The following is a 19,343-nucleotide window of genomic DNA, read 5'->3' as shown; positions in this document are numbered from 1 at the left end:
CATCGGCAGCTGCTCAACCTGCACATTTAGAAATATATGCAGGGCTTGAGTACAAAAGTACTCAGTGGGCACGTATGCCTAAGTATAAAAATACATGCTTCAAAACTGTAAATTGTCATGCCATAATAAACAGTACAGCAAGGGAGTTTTTCGCTAAAAGGCCCAAGCTTACTAAATTCATTTGTGATTCTTAAAGTTCGACTGCAGTCTAAGTTCTCTTGTAATCTATCATATCTGGAACTGTGTGCCGGAGAGGTGGCCACCTCTCACGGTCACTTGACCGGCCAACCCGCTAGATGACTCACGGTCACTGGTGTACACTAGCCCTGGCAGGATAGCTATCAACTGCTCAGGACCCGAATTCGATTGCATAATAAAAGTCACATCAGATAGATATCATACTGAAATTTAAATATTTTATGGCAAGACAATATTTGAAATAACTTCAATTAATTTAGTCATGAAATAACTTGCTTGAACGTAACATTTAAACTCATTTGATATATATGAAAGTAATGCCCACCTGATAGTGATTTTCTGTGATACAAAAGCTCCTCAACAGATTGTCAATCTCACCCTTGACCTTTATTACGAGAATATATGTACATATATAAGATATTTGCTCGAATAAAATCATCAAATGAGAATGTGTATTTAACTATGCATGATCCTTATGCATGAATTATTATTCTGAAATAATAATTAGGGAATTTCTATTGTTAATCCAGGCTATTGGATTTAAACAAAAGCTAAGTCTCGTCTCATGAAGCCGGATAATTAATAAAAATTAATCCGTTCTCTTAGGGTGTTCTAATCCGCCAATCAAATAAACCCCATTCCTCGTAGTCAATAGAAAATAAATAAATACTTCAACTTATTCGCTTTATAACCTCATAATTAATCGGGCTTAACAAGTAATGTTATAAGATTAAATAATTAAAAGGCTCAACATAAGGCAGCCTAATAATTAATTAAGTAGAAGTGGACTTGAATAATTAACATGAGAGGCCCAATTGAAATAACTCATCGGCTCAAGTAATTAAATAAATCTTGGCCAAATAAATAAATACTTAACAGTTGGGCTAATTTTAAATCAAGTATGCAAGACCCAACTGCAATTAAATAAATAAGGCCCAACTGAAATAATCGTTCAACCCATTCTACTCTATTAACATCGGCCCAAATGAAACAATAACCGGCCCAACAATATACATATGGAATTTGGAAATAGATGTCTATTAATAATAATATCTCAGCCCAATTCTTATAAAATAGATGGGCTTCAATTAAATAAATCAAACGAGGCCCAACTAAGATAATATAACAAAGGCCCAATGAATTAAACTAAAGCCCAATTTGAATTAATAACAAAGGCCCGATGAATTAAACTAAAGCCCAATTAAAATAGAATGCAGTTGGGCTTTTATTAGTAAATTCGGCCCAAAGAGAAATAATAAAGGCCCATATGAAAATAAATACAACAAGGCCCAAAGAAAATAAATAGGAGATAAAAATTTCGGCCCAATTATTTAAATGAGTTCGGCCCATATAAAATAAATAAGGAGGCCCAAAATAAAATAAATTCTGGCCCAAGATAATTAAACTTAGCCCAAATAATAAAAAAAAGAAAGGCCCAAATCCCCCTTATCTCTCCCAGTCGAGCTCTCTCTCTTCTCAAAACAATCGAGACCTCTCTCTCTCTATTTCTTCCACTCGCTCCTTGGTTCTCTCTTCTCTCTCGCTGAAACAGGCCCGACATCTCTTCCTCCGCCGACCAGCCCCGCGTCCAGCCGCCGTCCACCCACTGCTCTCTCTGAATCGACGGGCAGCAGGAGCACCTGGCCACCGCCGCCGTCGATTTCCCGAGCCCCGACACCGCTGCTACTGGAAGATCAGTGAAGATCTGGTGCAACCGCCGCCGTCCGCCGACACGCCTGGAAGCTTTTTCGCCGGACGTCGCCTCTGCTGAGATAACGCCGCCGCCCAGAATCGAGGTCACTGGTCTGATCTCCAGCAGCCCGCCTCTTCCGGAGACGCAGTCGTCGTGAGTCGCAGAGCTCCGACAGTCCACTACCACTCAACCTAAAGCTAAGTTCTCTATTTTCATTCTTCTTCTACTTCAATAACTAGTTGTTAAGGGCAGAATACTCATGGTTTGTCGTTCTAAAGCGTAAAATAACAGTGAATGAATCGACATAGTTGTAATGCCATAGCTTGAACATGTTGACATGAATGCTTGATTGGATTGAAATTCGAGATAGTATAATACCTTGAATATGATCGAACTGATTGATGGCTGTTGGAGTTGAATGAATTGGAATGACTGAACTTATTGATTCTGGCAGGGAGTGAATGAGTGATTTCTCTCACTTTTCGGTTGTGGTGTGGTGAATGAACTGGAACTGAAATAAATTTGTGTTGTTGTCTCAGTGATTGCAGGCTGATTGCAGGCGGATAATGGAAGAAAATGGAAGATTATAGCAAAGCTTACCTTAAGAATTTGGCTGGACGAAATGGAGACTTCCTGCTCTTTGAAGAGGACTCACGGTGAAAATGATAGGGAATGTTTTGTTTCTTGGCTGGAGTTGTGCAAATAGAGGGAGATGTGAGTTAAGTGGGAGAGTTATTGAATTAGCTTGATTTAGTTGCATAATTGCGTGGTGGGGAAAAGTTGGGGGACAAATTTAATGGAAAGAAAAAGAGAAGAAAAAGAAAGAAAAAAAAAAAAAAAAAAAAAAAATGTAGAGGAGAATTATTGATGTATTTTCTCTGTCTCGGTGATTCTATAACTGTAAAGTGGATCGCGTGCTCATATTTGCTTGTACTGTTTATTTAAATAAATCCCAATTTCGACATGTGATATCTCGCTAAAAATCGATAAATTATAAAATGAATTTAAATTAAATCCGTAGATTTAATTCGTTCGTTGTTCTGATATCTAAATTAAATCCGCAGATTTAATTAACTCACGAGTCGGAAATAATTCACGATTTGAGTAAAAATAAATTCTAATTCCATCTCGCTTAAATAAATAACGTGACTTTGCTAAGTCAGTTATAACTCTGAAATAATATCATTGACTGCTTTAATAATATAAATTCAGGATCATAAGCTGAATTCATATCAGGATAATAACCGTTTTCATTCACTGATGAACAAAAATAAACACTCATTACTGGATTTAAAAGATATAAAAGAGCGGGTCACTACAATTCTAATGGTAATAAAATCGTGTAAAATAAGGCAACTCTCCAGCTGGATGCGCGCTCCGGAAAATACTCCTACTCATGCCGAAATCGCAGCTCTCGCCAGAGGAATGGCTCACGCCAGGGAAATGGGTCGCACCAGAGGAATGGATGATTCCTCTGACCTCGCCAGAGAAATGAGTCGCCAGCGGAATGTGGATTTCTCTGCTATCGCCAGAGGAACGGTGATTTCTCTGGCTTTTCGATTCCGCTGTAATGGACTTCGCGATTCCGCTGTAATGGCTTCTCTCCCCTCTGCTCTGACTTATTTCTCTGCTCTGACTCTTGACTCCTCTGGTGATGACTTCGCTACACTGGCTTCTTGATTTCGCTGACTCCAGAGAAATGGTGATTTCTCTGACTCCAGAGAAATGGTGATTCCTCTGGCGATTGATTTCGCTGCACTGGAGACTTGATGTCGGTGCTCTGGTCTTTGATTTCTCTGATTCCAAAGGAATGATGATTTCTCTGCTCTGGAGACCAGAACACCTAGAAAATGCCAAATTCATCCAAAATTCTCCAAAACTGCATTCTTCCATCTCGAAAGCCTAAACTCCTGCAAAGCATAGAATACACCATAAAACGCACCAATTTCCAGAAGATTATCTTAAAATACGCACATACAAACCCTTAAAAATATAACAAATTAAGCATAAATCAATGATACTCAGTCACCCCAATCCACCGCCAGATCTGCAATCCATCGCAACCGCCACCGCCTGATACTCGCAGAAGGGGAAGAAATCCCAAGATCTGCAAATACTCAGTTCGAATTTCGCCTTCCATTTTCACCCCTTTCTTCACCAATGATCGTCTAAAAAAGTTTGATCAATCTCACACCATTAAATTCCTTCACACTATACATCTATATATAGAGCCTCTGTTTCATTTTACCTACAGAGCTTGATGAGCTAGACCATAAGGGAGTCGAGAAACCAGCCGCCATCGGTCGCGGCTGCGGCAGCCTCGCCCTCGACCACCTCCGCTGCTTGCTGCAGAAGACGTCGGAGGGCTGGAGGATTAATGGTGAAGAAAAGGATTAATTAAGGCTTTTCATTTTGTCAATTTATCTCTCTCTTATGACACATGTAACAAAAAATTACATTATTTTTAATTTTCATGCCGCGCGTATTGCCACATCATTAAAAATGCCACGTGTGCTGCCACATCGTTGCCGGTCAACTTTAATTATAGCCGAAATTCTCGCTGTGTGCAATTTACGATAAAATCAAAAGCTGGTGTATTATGGGGCTATTTTTTAAGGTGATGTGCAAAATGCAAATTTGGGCAAACTTCGTGTATTTTCTGGCTATTAACCCTTAATTTTTCGATCTTTTTTTTTGGGGGGGGGGCAAACACCTTGAGGGTGAGGGGTTAGGTCTCCCAACCTGTAAATAAATATCAACCAGTGTCTCATACACGACATTGCCCAAAAATGACAACACCAAGAGGAATCAAGAAGGAAAAATTAAAATCAGACAGACTAAAGACATACATAGTTGTAGCCCAAAAGTGACTATAATCAGAGAATAAGGATAATATCATAAAAAAAGAACCAGGCAAAAAATAACTAACGATCATCATGAAATCTAAATCAAAAGTTAAGATAATCAAGTTGATCCATCATAATCAAAGCAAGAAAATAACTAAGGGCAAAAAAATGATCAAAAATAGTCAAGGCTTGGGCCCAGTGTCCTCGCCTCATCATAAAATCAGTAGGTCGGTTTCCCTCGCTGTGGATATGAGTGAAACAGGCCCACCGATACCGAAAGAGTTGTCGGATCGAAGCAACCGTGTGTCGGACACTAGCATGACTGTGATGCCCAGTAGACATGAGTAGAACAATCACCACAACATCAATTTCAACCCAGATATGAACTGAGAAATTAATGGCCAGCCTAAGACCCTCGAGCAGAGCACAAAACTCAGCCTCAAAACTATAAGTGGCAGCACAAGGAGAACAAAAAGCACTAAGAAGGGATTCGGTGTGATCACGAACCACGCCTCCATCGGCACTCCGTTGTGTCTGTGAGTCGTAAGATCCATCTGTGTTCAACTTCACCCATGGGCCATGGGGATTTCGGGGGGAACAGCGCACGATAGTGGAGCGAAGAGTCCTCCTCACAGGTGGAGCTGGGGGCATGAAGTTAACCTGTGGGACGCATCCACACCAACGAGTCACAGTGAGTTTCCCCGCGGCCACAAGTAGACGAAGATGATGAGTAACCTGCCAAATCACATGAGAAGCACATAAAGGAATATCTTCGTGTTTACGACTATTCGTTTCCGTCCAAATGAACCATTGGCATATAAATACACTAACTTTGGACCAATTAGGTTTTTAACATGAACTTTGAAAGTGTCAAAAAATACATCAATTTATTGATTGTAGTAACTTTAACACGAATTTTATTTTCGACCAAAATAAAGCTTACTTAGCATGGCGCAATATTGATGTGGACAAATCAAATTGTATTAATTTTAACATGAAATCGAATTGTTGGATTATACTTCCTCAGTCCCATTATTTAAGACACACTTTCCGTATTGGGTTGTCCCACTATTGAAGACACATTTCCATTTTGGGTTAAAAATAATATTAAATTAACGAATTAATTAAAGCCTATCTCCTACCTACCAATTCTCTCTCTCTCTCTCTCTCTCTCTATCTCCACAGAAGCAATGGCTTCGAAATGGTGCTGGGGAATGAGGGTTGCGAGATGGTGTCGGACTGATCGAGGAGGGAATGGGGCTGGTGGAGGAGGCGACGGTGCCGCGTTGTAGCGACGGCAAAGAGGATGGCGACGGGGCCAGAAATGGTGGTGGAAGAGTGGTTGTGGCAGGGCCGGAGATGGATGAGAATGTAGTTTAGGGCCGAGCCTGAAGGAGCGATTGCGTTTCGGCGATAATTAATTTGGTGGTTCATTTTGCCACCTCATCTCCAGCTAAATCCTGTGCGGAGTTAGGTGATGCACCAAGCTTCGCAAAATTTATTTATACGAAAACACCTTAGCGGGATCGATTCCTGTTCAGCTGGGGAAGTTGGGAAAGCTGGCGAATCTCATGTTGTGGCAGAACAGTTTGGTTACCATCCCTCCTGAGCTCGGTAATTGAAGCAGATTGCCCTCTTAATTGATTTATCAATTTGGATAATTAATTTAATTGAATTTAATCAAATCTGACATTTAAAAAATTGAAAATATAATTAATTTAAGTTAAATTTAAAAATATTGATTATCGTGAAATATGAATAAAATAAAATTAATTAATACACCAAACAAGTGGGCCACAACACTTTACTATCTAAACCAACTCTCATAAATTCTTGTGCCCAAAAGAAATGTGTCTTTATTATTAGGACGAAGAGAGTATTAAATTATAAGACATTTATTTTGGATCGCCTCAAATTGTATTTATGAAAGTAAATAGAATTTATGTTAAAATTACCACAATCAATAAATTTGTGTATTTTTTTTTGACACTTTTTAAAGTTCATGTTAAAAACCATAATTGATCCAAAGTTGGTGTATTTATGCTAATTTATTTACATATCCTACCATATAGTGGCCTTATCTTTCACTCACAATACAATTAATTATCATTATTAACACTACCTTTAGGCGCGTTTACTTCGGAGGATTAGCCTTGATAGATAGAAATAATAAAGCAAATCATTTGTTTATTTTAATTTATTTATATCATTTAAGCTAGTTTTGCTTGATTCATATCCTATTGAAATGACGAGATTGTTGGAATCCTACTCTTGAGGATAAAAATACTTTTTTGAAATTATTAAGAATAAACATACTTAATCATACTTCTTATCAATCCCCTTAAGGTGAGACCATTTCTCCACTCACAATATACTTAATCACTTTTATTAAAACTTGTGTCACTTTATCCTAGGACTATTTTTGCAGGACGATGGAGTATATCATAAAACTAAGAGGGTGTTTGGCTGAGCTTATATGCTCCTCAAAACAGCTTATAAGCTGTTTAGGAGCTTATAAGCTCCTTCAAAGTGTTTGGCAAAATAAGTTTCTAAACAGCTTATAAGCTCCAAATTTAAGCTCCAAGAGCTTATAAGCTCCCCAAAAAATAAGTTTATCTACCCCAACTTATTTTTTTATAAACTAATATACAAAAATCATTTTACAAATATTTTTCAACTATAATTTATTATTTTCATCATATATCATTCAAGTTCATTTTTATTTGATTTTCTCTCTCTAAAAAAAATTCTCTATCTCTAGCTTATAAGCTCAATGATCCAAACACTTTGACAACTTATAAGCTCTTAAAAATTATATCTTATAAGCTCTCGAAACATCTTATAAGCTCCAAGAGCTTATAAGCTCTTTAAAATAAGCTTAGCCAAACACCCTCTAAGTCATGTCTATTCCACCAAATTAAACACTCACTTAGAAGATCAATTAATAGGATGAGATTCTCCATCTCACAATTTATTGTGTCTAGTCATGTAACAATACTAATGTTACTATTTTATAATTATTTATTACAAAAATAAAAGGCACTACTATATAATGAACCGTAATTAATATTTATCACTAAAAGAAAAATTTAAAGACATTATATACCTACTTTTGTTTTAATTGACTATAATAATCAATAATTAATTATAAATTTGAAAAACAAATAAAAAATAGTTATATACTCTGATTAATGAACTCTTATTAATTTATCTTAAAAGTGTATCAAAACATAATAAACAAAAAATGACATTTATATAAAAAAACAAGACGATGAAAACGGGATATAAAGTGAGGAGTATTTCTTGAGTGAGATCGGTCTCTAGCAAGAGACGGGGTTTTTTTTTGGGGGGAGGGGGGGTTATGGGTTGCAGGCTGGTTGAAAAATACTCCATGAATAATTAAAATAATTATTATTGTGATGAAAAGTAATAATCGACATGAAGAAAGATATAAACATGCTTCATAGCCGAAAGTCCCGAAACAATTTGAGGATGGTTGGTGATTAAGGTGTAGTATAAGCGACTAATTAACTAGTTTGTGCTAGTATAATTTTACGTATTAACAGGATCAACAAGTAAAATGGGGCTTATAAACACAACTTGGTGTGGTGCCAATAACTACGCTTGATTTGTGTTTAGTATCGTTGGTACGCATGTGGATCTAGTACAAGATCGACCGATTTTTGTGGTGGGTAAGTGTCATATTTAAGTGATAGAGATATTTCTATTTAGATTAAAATGTCAAGACAAACTTTAGATAATGTACTCAAAATTGTGCAATTTGATTAATGATAAAATCACGACAAGATTTTTAATTTAGTAAATTAAAAAGTTATTATCATTTAAATTTTTAGGTTGATTTTGAAATATTTTTAAAACTAATATAAAAATTTTCTTTTTCCTTCAAATTTTGGAATGTTTTCACTCGAATAAAAAGAACAAGGTAAAATGCACAAAATGCTCCAAACAAATTCCTTCTTCCCTTAAAAAAAAATAAAAATAAAAATAAAAAATAAAAAATGAAAAAGAGGGAGAAATGTGCATTTGGGGGGGGGGGGGGGGGGAATTAACGGAGCGCCTTTTTAATTCTTAGAGATTTATACAAGCAAAAAAAAAATAAAAATTCTTAGAGATTTATACACATTTACATATTTACCCCTTATTCATTGCCAAAATACTTTTCCATCCTCAAATTAGGGTTTTTTCTGCCTCAATCTCACTATCAATCCTCTCTCTCTCCACCATCAGAGCTCTCTGCCGAGCATTTCCTAATTAGCAATCTGCAGAGAATTCTGATTTTTTCTCTCACAGCTTTGGAAAGATGACGACAATTGTCCCTACATCGGAAGAAGATCCCACTCTCTCCGTCGTGCGGTGCGTTGCCGAGTTGTCGTGGGCCGACGCCGGTCCAGAGGTAACTCCTACATGCCTCTAAATTCGCATGCGAAGCAGTTTTGATAGTTTTCCGATGTTCGTAGAGAAGTTTCAATAAAAATTTCCCTTTTTGTATCTTGCTGAAATTATTTGTGATATAGAAAGTTAACCGCGCGAGATTTAATCTTTAGGCTTCTTTTTTTTACCGGTTACTGTTTGGGAATTGCTTTCATGATTATGACTTCAGATTAGGTTACCATTGTTGTTTGAAGTATTTTATTTTTAAAAATAATGATAGGTAGCAGAGGGACATGTTAGTGGATTGTTGGTGGAGGCGCAAGAATGTATAATACAAACGAGGTGGTTGGATTTGGCTTCTTTGATTCTTGCTTCTGCTGATGTCATTTTCTCCAAGGCTTCTGAGAAAGGTAAGCAATGTATTTAAATTATTGTTTCAAGTAATCTGAATTCTTTTCATCACATAACTAGGGAGCTTGAAATTGTGTAGTTTTGCAGTTGGAGTGGATGACACATAGTATTTAGATTTCCTTATCTGTTTCTGGCTGAAGAAATTTCAACTGGCTTAGATATGTTTCATCAGTTTGGTGTAATTTCATTTGAAATCTTATGTCAAATCAGCCATCCCATATTTTTAGCTTTTACATGTTTACTAGAAGGCTTACTTGATTTATGAATTCGGCATTCTCTATCCAAAAAGTTACTTATGGTGATGCTGGCTGGGCAAATTTCTGATTTGTGAGTGGTTGTTATTCTGCCTCAGACCTTGAATGCATTTACACTGTTGTCTGCCACCTTGTAAAGAAGCCTGAGAGTCTCGATCAAGTGCATGAGATGGCAGAACTTATAGCCACAAAGGTTACTCAACAGCCTAATGACAAGCCTGGTCTGCGATTGAAGATGTAAGACATCGAAACCCTTAGTTCTTAAGGCTGCTTGGTTCTGTAAATTCTGACATTTCTCTTTTCTTTTTGTTTAGCTTGTTTAACCTCTACAACCTATTGGAGAACCCATATAGCCAGTTCTTCGTCTATATGAAGGCCCTCAACTTAGCAGTCAGTGGGAAGGTCACTGAACATGTTGTACCATCTTTTACGAAGATGGATGACTTTCTATCGGAATGGAATCTTGGAACCAAGGATAAGAGAGACCTCTTTCTTACAGTTGCAAATGTTTTGAAAGACAGCAAGAGGTGAGAATGTCTGTATGTTTTTGCATGTGATGAGGTCAATACGTAAACTAGTTGCTGAGTACTTTTGTTGCATGATTCTGTACTTTCAGCCCAGCAAAAGAGTCTTTTGATTACCTCGTCAAGTATCTGGAAACTTTTTCTGGTGATGATGCTGTGGCTTTGGCTGAAGCTAAGGAAGAAGCTGTTCGTGCTGTTGTTGAATTTGTTAAGTCACCTGATATGTTTCAGGTAATGTTTTTTCAGTTGATCAAGAAGAGCACCATTGTTTAAATTTTTGCATGCAGGCATGAGCAAGTCAATGCTATCATTTAAAAAAACACTTTATGTAATTTTCAACTTGGGCCATTTAGAAGTTTATTTTGCAAACTTTCTGTTGAATGATAAACTGTGAGAACTTGATTCCTGTGTATGGTGAAAGCTCAACTTAGCTCCCAAAATAGTACTAGGAGATTCAATTTTGCATTATTTCAGAAGCTATTTCTTCAAAATGCAACTACTCCATGTCTCTTTTTTTCTTTTCTGCTGTTTAGTTGTGGGGAAAAGTGGGTTGGTTAGGCTTGTGATTTTGTGGTGTTCTGGAAGCTTGCTTTCAGAAAGCGGTGTAATTGGGTTTTGTTGTCATTGAGTGATTTTTCTATATTCCTGCCCCAGGGTGACTTACTAGACATTCCTGCAATAGCCCAACTGGAGAAAGACAGTACATATGCTCTGGTGTATCAACTTCTAAATATCTTTCTGACTCAGAGGCTCGATGCATATCTGGATTTCCAATCATCAAATTCAGATTTGTTGAATAGCCATGGTTTGCCACTCTTTCACCTCTTTTATTCTGTCACTATGTGAGATAATGAATGTAGTGTTTGTGTTCTATATCTGTAAAATGGTTTGCCATTTGCAGGTCTTGTGCATGAAGATTGTGTTGCTAAGATGAGATTGATATCCTTAGTAGATCTTGGTACCAATGAATCTGGTCGAATTCCTTACTCCTTAATTAAGGAAACCCTCCAGGTAAAGTTATTGATCATGTTTGTATAAGCTTCCCTTTCAGCTTTACAGATTACGTCTGATGTTTTGTGAAAATATGATGTTCTTTTCTAGATTGAGGACAGTGAAGTTGAGCCATGGGTTGTCAGGGCAATTACTGCAAAGCTTTTAGATTGCAGAATCGATCAAATCAACGAAGTGGTCATCGTAAAGTACGATTCAATTTCAGTTTGATATCTTTTCGAGCCTTTATTGTAAATCATCTATGATAACCAATCATTCTACTATTCTGCTTCAGCCGTTGCTCAAAGCGTATTTTTGGACTTCATGAATGGCAATCCCTCCGATCAAAGCTTGCAGCATGGAGGGTACTCAATCTTAAACTATCCCTTTCTAGCATGTTATAAAGTATAGCACATATGTTTACAGCAGCCGCTTCTGGATTCTTTCTTTGGTTGTACCCCAAAGAAGTTTTATCAATTTGTATGGCCGGCCTATTGTGTCTCAGTCTTTTTAAATTTCTTGCAGGGTAACATTGCTAATGTAATGAGCACAATTCAAGCAAACAAGATCGTTGAAGATGGCACCCAGGCAGTGCAGGGACTGACGATTCGTTGAGACCGACTCTTTGTTATTATCTCCAAAGCACCCAGCTATTTTTACAATCTTTGACAACAGAGTTGCTCGTGTTAAAGAGTAGTGCCATCACCCCTCCCTTTTTTTTGGTAGCCCAAATTTAAACTACAGATCTGTTCCAATTTTGTTTTTGTTAGCTACATGAATTGTATTAACTTCTATTCCATGAGTCTATTTTGCACGAATATGATTGATTTTGATGGAAGAGCTTCGATTTTCATTTATTTTCGACTTCCTGCATCGCTTTGACATTTTTGATGAAAATAGAGTCGAACATTGTTCTGGTCATTGGCTTCTTACCAGGTGGCCAATAAAGACTAAGAAACACTTTTAAGAGAAGTTGTGTGTCTTATTCAAAGATAGTAACAAAGTGAGACGCACAATTACACAGATGATTTCTGCAAAATCTCAGAACATTGGCCAATTTCGAACCACGGGTTATCTCTTGAGGTTGAAAATTGTTGTTATGTTGGAATTATTATCTTCTTACCCTAATTTGTTCGCTCGACAGTATTATGCTTGATTCAAATGTGTTTATCATAGAAGGTATCAATGTTATGTTTGCTTAAAAGTATTGTTTGCAATACGAACAATTTATAGGATCCCCCCCCCAAAAAAAAAATTATAGGAAAGTGATATTATAATAGTTTGGTATATATATTTGGAGGAAGTATATTGATAAATTGATACTCCTTCCGTCTCATTACAAATGTCTCAGTTTCGATAATGGGATGTTCCATTACAAATGTATTCAATTTGACAAATAATTAAAGGATTAATTAAATTCATTAACTAATGGGTCCACCCACCCTACTCTCTATCTACACTTATTTTTTACAAACCCCAATTTGGAGTACAATTTTTAAGCTATAAATTTTAGTTATAAATACATGAACTTACTCACTTTTTGGTATTTGACATGAACTTTAAAATAGTTATAAAAATACATGATCTTAAATTTATTCAATTTTTGATTCGTTTTTCATTTTTTTTCTCAAATCAAAGCTGACTTAGAATTTCTAAATCTTAACATGGAAAATCAGCATCTGACGAGCTTGCAGAAATGCTTGATGAGGAACTCTCATCAATGTTGGCTGTGAAATCCTCAAATCTTAATGAACAAAATTCTAAATTTGACATTCTGAATGACTGATCACTATTTTTATAGCAACAAAAATCATGGAAATATGAGTGTTATCAAGAACGAAATTAGCTTTCCGCAATCCCCAAATTTTAAAGATGAAATTGGCTTTCTGAATTTGTGAAATTTGTAGACAAATTTTTATCGTTCACTTCCATATTTTTAATTTTGAGTTTTTTTTCATCTAACCAAAAAACAACGATCGTTGTATCACAATGCTGAATTGTTCACGTCAAGATTCAGACATTCCAAGTCATCTTTAATTTGAAAAAATGAAAAATGAATAAAAAAATTGAATGAGTTTAAAGTTAATGTATTTATAACTAAGTTTCAAAATTAATGCTAAATACCAAAAAGTGAGTAAATTTATGTATTTATAACTAAATTTTAAAGTTCATATTAAATACCAAAAAGTGAGTGAAGTTCATCTATTTATACACCAATTACCCTTTTATAAAAATAAACATTTATCATTATAGTTCAAGAAAAATGGACAAAAATATACACTTTTGATCATTTTAATAAATTTCAATTTAGTTTTTTATCATTATTCCACTCGTAACAGTAGGGTGGGAAGATAGGGTTCGAGTATCGGGTGGTACCGATATCAACCCGAACTCGATCGGGTATTAGGCATCCGATACCCGAAAAATTAGGGTATCGGTATTAGGGCGAAGGAAAAATCGGGTATCGGAATACCCGATCAAAATTAGTTTGCATTTTTTGAACATAGAACAGAGAATAAAATAATACACCCTCCGTCCCATTAGTAGTGTCCTATTTCTTTTGGGCACGAAGATTAAGGAGTGTGTAGAAAGTAGATAAAGTGATGTTGGGACACAAAAGATATCCAACTAGTTTTGATTACACCAAAACCATTAGTTTGCTTCTTCTGTCTTTGTCTCAATTGCAGGTCCAAAGGTTTCAATTCTCACATGCCTTGACTAGAGTTACAAAGACTTTAGATCAAGTGGACAAGGAACCAAAGACTGAAGATCAAGACAACTCAACTGAAGCACGCCTCACTGAAAGGACGCACCTCGACTGGAAGTCTTCAGTCATCAGTCGTAGATGCTCACACAACTCAACAATCAGCATTGAACTGAAGACATCTCAAATACCAGTCGACATTCTGCATCTAACTGAAGAGAAGAGTACCGGACACGCTACATTTAATGCTCAAGTACAACAACATTAAATGCCAAAGATTTGAAGATCGTCCTTGCAAGTACGAGAGTTTCCCTTTGCGTGTAAAGATGCAGAAGCACCATACTCCAAGGATAAGACAATTCAAATGCTGTCAAAAGGAGTATCTGAAGATTGCCACCTCAGCCCAAGAAGCAACATCCTCTCACAACGGCAGAAATCCTGAAGACCATCTCTCCAATGGATCTATTCAAGACTTCGCCTATAAATAGAGCTCGAGGATCAGCTGCAATCTTCACTGATTCGAAGACATACGCTGAAGTAAAGAGCCAACAATTCCATAGATAGATTTTGAATCGAAGAAGAGAGTAAACCACGATGTAAAATTAGTCTAGCTGATTACCTAACTCTCTTATTTTTCTAGGCATTTCTTGTTTTATCTTAAGCCTAGAATGGATTACACGAGGGCCTGTTCTCTGTAATCTTAGTTGGAAGAGTTCAAACCCTCTTTTCAACCGAGAGAAAAGTGAGTTTGAGTGGTCATAGTTTAGTGCCAGAAAATTAAACTGTTAGGTCCCTTGGCACCCGGTAAGCCAAGTGGTTATTGTTTAGTACCAGGAAACTAAACTAGGTAGGTTACCTTGATACCGTCAAACCAAGAGGGAGTCCATCTTAAAGGTTCTGGCTCCAATTACCTTAACATTAGCTGATTGGACACGACAGTATGAGGGCGTGCTAAGTGTTAAAACCAATTCAGTTGGATTGGTAGGTTTGCTGTGCACCTCTAAGCATTAGCCCAGAGAAGTTTGTCAGACAAATTATCTGGCTGTGGATGTAGGGGAGGTGTCTCCGAACCACGTTAAAATCCTTGTGTTCTTTACATGCTTTCAGTTATTTCTTTATCTGTGCTTAACTGTTTTCAATTGAACTGGATTAACTGATAAGTGAAACTAAGGATTTTACAAAAGACAAACTTCTTTCTAAAGGCTATTCGCACTAAGTTTAATTTCAGCTGCTGAGTTATTAATCCTACTGACTATCGTTAGTCAGAAAGATTAATAACTCTGCTCTGTTTACAAACTAAGACTGAAGCCTTATCTGGACATCAGTCAAGCCCAGCGCTCAACTAATGTCAATCCACTGAAGAATCTTCAGTATCAGTCTACAACCTATTTCTAACTGAAATTTGGTTTAGTTTGTTTATGCTTTGCGAAAAATAGCTCACTGGTGTATTCCCCCCCCATACACTAGTCAGTCAACCCTCCGGGACCCCAACAAGTGAGTTGGTGGAAATTATTTAAATATTAGGTATAGAGAGAGAGAATAGTACCATAAAGGGAATGAAACACTACTAATGGGACAGCCCAAAAAGAAAAGTGAGACACTACTAATGGGACGGAGGGAGTACTAATAGAAATCAAATTAGCAGACGCCCTAGACTACTATTTCACTGTTTGAGTCCGGTGGCATTGACGAGAATCCCTCTCGCTGCCTGCCCTCGCTCCCACCGTCCCCGTTGAATCCGCACCCAGTGGCGACTGCTGCACTTGCCCCCAAGTCAAAGCTTGTCGCTTCGCCGCCACCGAGCTTCTTTTTGTCCTCTGCTTATTCTTTAAGGTTTATTTGAACATTTCAAACAGTTTTTGACATTTTTGTAGTCTGTATTGTTTGGTGAAATAAAGATTAGATTGAGTGAGAATTTGGGGTATTGATTCAGGAATATCGGGTAAGTTGGTGGTGAAATCTGAAATTTGACAATTGAGCGGGTAATTTAGGGCACTCGAATACCCGATTTTAAAATCGGGTCCAGAAGATCTCGTCAAGTTCGAATTCGGGTACCCGATCCGAACCCAATCCGATTCCCAACACTTGAAAGAAAAGGACCTATTTTTTCACTCACGAGATACTCCTCTAATATTTAACTGGGAGTGGTATGAAATAAAGGTTAGGTGAAGCAGAGAGCGTTGCCGTCGCGTAGGTCTTGAAGATGAGTAGCGGCGGTAGAGGTCCGCCCAAGCACCAAAACAAATTCGCCTGGAAGCCTAACGGCGGCGTTAAGATCAACCCTACCGTAATCCACACTAACTTAACATCAATTTGCATTAACCTTCCACATCTCCACTCAATGTTTATGTGTACTTGTGTGATGGCAGGAATTAGGGGGCCAATTGAGGCCGTTTTCAGATATAACTGGAGTTTGCTTTCGCTGTAAAGAACAGATCGATTGGAAACGAAAATATGGAAAATATAAGCCTCTCTCTGAACCTGCAAAATGGTATTTTTGCCCCTCTTTTTTCAGGGTTATTTCATCACTAGTATATTGTTTATTGAACTTTTGTTTGGAAAATCATTTGCAGTCAACGGTGTTCCAAGAGGAACGTTCGGCAAGCTTATCACAATCTCTGTGCTGGTTTGGTTCAAAACTTGAATTTTCTTTTTGTTATTCTTTCACTTTGACGGAAATTTTCAACACATGTTGATTTTTTAATAAAATATAAATTTGAGGTTATCCTTCACATGATTGTTGGATAATTTTATGTGTAGGTTGTGCTAAGGAGCACCATGTATGTGCCAAATGTTCATGCCGCGTTGATAAAATAATTGGAAGGTATAGATAGAATTTCCCCATACACTGGTTAGCTTCTTTCATATTGCTAGAATTGGTAAGAATTGATCCAAATATAAGTGGAAATGGTTGTGAGAAACTGAGGATTGTCTTGCTTTGAAGTTATTGATTCCGGATTTATGAGTTAGGTGTAATGCATTTGAGTTTTCTTTTTGTGCAGAGATATTTTAGAAGTGGAAGCTGAGCAGAAGACATTAGAAGAGGTTTTCTTTTTGTTTTAGATATCTCATTCTAGCAATTGCGTCAGCCATTGTTTTTGGTGTTGAGTTACAACCTCATCTGATTGCTGTCTACTACAGGCCATCAAGAATGCTCGGGAGAGGGATAGAAGAAGTCTGCTAAGAGCTGTGAGTTTTTTTATTCTTAACAAACACTTTTGCATCCAGAAGTCATTTGCTTGCATTTTGAAATTTATTCTATGTTCTATGTTCTGTTGTGTTTCTGGGCAAAAGAGGAGGGGTATTTCACTTCGAAAGGAACTAAAGGCCCTTCTAGATCTTCTAGCACATTCCATAGATTGGCGATTATACATAATTTAATGTGGCCAGGGTCTTGCAGTTGTTGTATCATGTGCACTTGTTCATGGGTCTGATCTTAGCATGCTAGTCATTAATTGATAAATTGTAATAGGGGCCTATATTTCCAATGCATATGTATTGACGATAAGCATGCATTTATGTGTGTTGGCTGTTTTAAGGTGGTGTGCTCGTAGTTTGGGGTACGCCAAAGAGAGTGAGGATGAATTGATGATTTATTGAAAACATGTTACTCTAAAGCATCTAAAAAAATACCATGTAACGACCACTGTTAATCTCATCCAACTCATAGCTTTGATTGTACAAGCAGCATATGATGAGTAGCATGGATTATAATTTTTATTTGTATTTATCCCAGGACTTCACCTGTGTATATAACAAGGCTAGGGCAAGGCTAAGCAGTTGATTATTAGCTTTCTCTTTGCGTCTTTTTTGCATGACAGGATTCATTCCTGTTGGAGATTCTCCAGTTCTTGACATTTCCTTTCTTGACCGCTAGCATTGACTTTCCTCTTTCCCTGCTAGTTGATTTATTCTTGCAGCAAGATTTTGGGTCACAACGCACTTAATTCTAACTATAATCTAGGCCAAGATTAGGCCACACAGTTGATTATTAGCTTTCATCCCTTTTCCGCAGGGCGTGATTCATCCCTGACAGAGTTTCTTCTATCCCTATTATTCACATATTTCCTCAGCCAGGTTTTGAGTTACAGTGGTCTTAACTCTTAACAATTCGCTTATACAGAACTCTTATACAATGATTGTGAACATGATCAAGAATTTTGATCCCTAAATAACACAACAAAATTAAGGCCAAGAACACTGTTTAGTTTCACACGCCTAATTACTTATTAATAGACAATGCAATCAGCACTTATTGGTCTTGTGAAATGAGGGATAAACCATGCTAATTACTTGGATACTACCTTAGCCTGATGGCAGTTGGATTACATATGAAAGCTCAATCTCATTTTATACAACTTAACTAATGGCTGGAATAATTTATTTACCAAATTGTTTGATGAAATAACACTGGGGCAAGTAAATTAGTTTTTAATGTAACAGCAAGATCCTATTTTTTTTGGATATGAATCACCGAGAGTTCTTGTAAGACTTTCTGGAGTTTTTATAGTTTTGTTTAGATGAAAATACTAGACTCTGCAACAAGATCATGATGTTTTGAGACTACTGGATTCGAAAGATGTGATTGTGTTGTTAAAGAAGGGGAGAGAAAGAAACGAGAAGCAGAACTTGAGACTCTAGGAAAATTAAAAAAGAAGGACGAGAGCAAAATTGAAATAAGGAGCCAACCATAATTGGGACTTTATTTCCATTATCCTTGGTAGTTAAATCACTTTTCCTTTTCTCATTTAGTATAATGAGATTTATCTTCTTTATTAAATTGATAGTTAACTTTTTTGCTTATTTCATATAATGATATTTGTGTTCTCTTACTCAAAATTGTATTTGATCACCTTGGGCCTGCTTCAATTCTGGCAATCAGTTCTCCTGAAGTGTAGTGCTAACGAGATGTCTATTGGACAGATGAACAAAGAAAAATCTAAGGGCTCGGCTGCAACTCCAGCTGCTGCTGATGCAAGCAAGGCTGGCGACTTATTTACTGCACAATCACTTGAAGAGTATGCTGAACACAGTAGGGATGGTGAGGATGAGCATGGAGGGCAAGATTTACCCAAAGTTGTTGGGTGAGTCGAAGTTCAGGATTCCTATTTTTGCTTTTTCCTTTTTTTGGGGCAGTGGTGCTCCATTTTTGCAGTTTGTAACTTGACATCGATCTCCATCTTAGATAAAATTCATGTTGAAATAGTATCCGGTTCATTGCTATATACATCTAGGTCTTCACACTCAAATTTTAAAATACACAAGTTCAAATGATTCCCCATTTTATGTATTCGGCATTCGGCAGGCATCTATTAGACGTTTATCAAGGGA

The 19,343-nt window shown here is 37.0% G+C and overlaps 2 protein-coding genes and 1 long non-coding RNA gene across 4 annotated transcripts; all 3 read left to right on the top strand.

Moving 5' to 3' along the window:
* The first annotated feature begins 1,711 nt into the window (after nucleotides 1-1,711).
* LOC130988693 (uncharacterized) lies at nucleotides 1,712-2,890 on the top strand. The gene is made up of 2 exons (XR_009090172.1): nucleotides 1,712-1,955; nucleotides 2,018-2,890. It is a non-coding gene; the product is annotated as an uncharacterized LOC130988693 (long non-coding RNA).
* A 5,965-nt stretch (nucleotides 2,891-8,855) lies between these two features.
* LOC130988692 (uncharacterized) lies at nucleotides 8,856-12,165 on the top strand. Its single transcript, XM_057912606.1, has 10 exons — nucleotides 8,856-9,151; nucleotides 9,410-9,539; nucleotides 9,893-10,031; nucleotides 10,109-10,321; nucleotides 10,411-10,549; nucleotides 10,973-11,123; nucleotides 11,220-11,329; nucleotides 11,420-11,517; nucleotides 11,604-11,673; nucleotides 11,834-12,165. Exons 1-10 carry the CDS (start codon nucleotides 9,059-9,061, stop codon nucleotides 11,921-11,923), a joined length of 1,233 nt encoding a protein of 410 aa, XP_057768589.1. The 5' UTR covers nucleotides 8,856-9,058; the 3' UTR covers nucleotides 11,924-12,165.
* Nucleotides 12,166-16,127: 3,962 nt separating this feature from the next.
* On the top strand, nucleotides 16,128-19,298 carry LOC130988691 (uncharacterized). Of its 2 annotated transcripts, XM_057912605.1 has the most exons (7): nucleotides 16,128-16,299; nucleotides 16,382-16,503; nucleotides 16,586-16,638; nucleotides 16,773-16,836; nucleotides 17,015-17,057; nucleotides 17,154-17,201; nucleotides 18,936-19,298. In XM_057912605.1, exons 1-7 carry the CDS (start codon nucleotides 16,216-16,218, stop codon nucleotides 19,098-19,100), a joined length of 579 nt encoding a protein of 192 aa, XP_057768588.1. In that variant the 5' UTR covers nucleotides 16,128-16,215; the 3' UTR covers nucleotides 19,101-19,298. The 2 variants fall into 2 exon arrangements, with proteins under 2 accessions (XP_057768588.1, XP_057768587.1); XM_057912604.1 differs by lacking the exon at nucleotides 18,936-19,298 and having other exon boundaries at nucleotides 16,134-16,299; nucleotides 17,154-17,594.
* Nucleotides 19,299-19,343: the final 45 nt, after the last annotated feature.

Source organism: Salvia miltiorrhiza, chromosome 6, assembly GCF_028751815.1.
Source record: "Salvia miltiorrhiza cultivar Shanhuang (shh) chromosome 6, IMPLAD_Smil_shh, whole genome shotgun sequence".
NCBI lineage: Eukaryota > Viridiplantae > Streptophyta > Magnoliopsida > Lamiales > Lamiaceae > Salvia > Salvia miltiorrhiza.
The sequence above is the reverse complement of the archived record's forward strand: the minus strand, read 5'-3'. Positions and strand labels throughout refer to the sequence as shown.

Bases quoted from the DNA above. Each gene is read 5' to 3' on its own strand.
- LOC130988692 (XM_057912606.1), top strand. From the start codon at position 9,059: ATGACGACAATTGTCCCTACATCGGAAGAAGATCCCACTCTCTCCGTC. The intron at 11,124-11,219 runs GTTTGCCACTCT...TGCCATTTGCAG, and splicing joins AGATTTGTTGAATAGCCATG to GTCTTGTGCATGAAGATTGT. The intron at 11,674-11,833 runs GTACTCAATCTT...AATTTCTTGCAG, and splicing joins CAAAGCTTGCAGCATGGAGG to GGTAACATTGCTAATGTAAT.
- LOC130988691 (XM_057912604.1), top strand. From the start codon at position 16,216: ATGAGTAGCGGCGGTAGAGGTCCGCCCAAGCACCAAAACAAATTCGCC. The intron at 16,639-16,772 runs GTTTGGTTCAAA...TTTTATGTGTAG, and splicing joins TTATCACAATCTCTGTGCTG to GTTGTGCTAAGGAGCACCAT. The intron at 16,837-17,014 runs GTATAGATAGAA...CTTTTTGTGCAG, and splicing joins GTTGATAAAATAATTGGAAG to AGATATTTTAGAAGTGGAAG.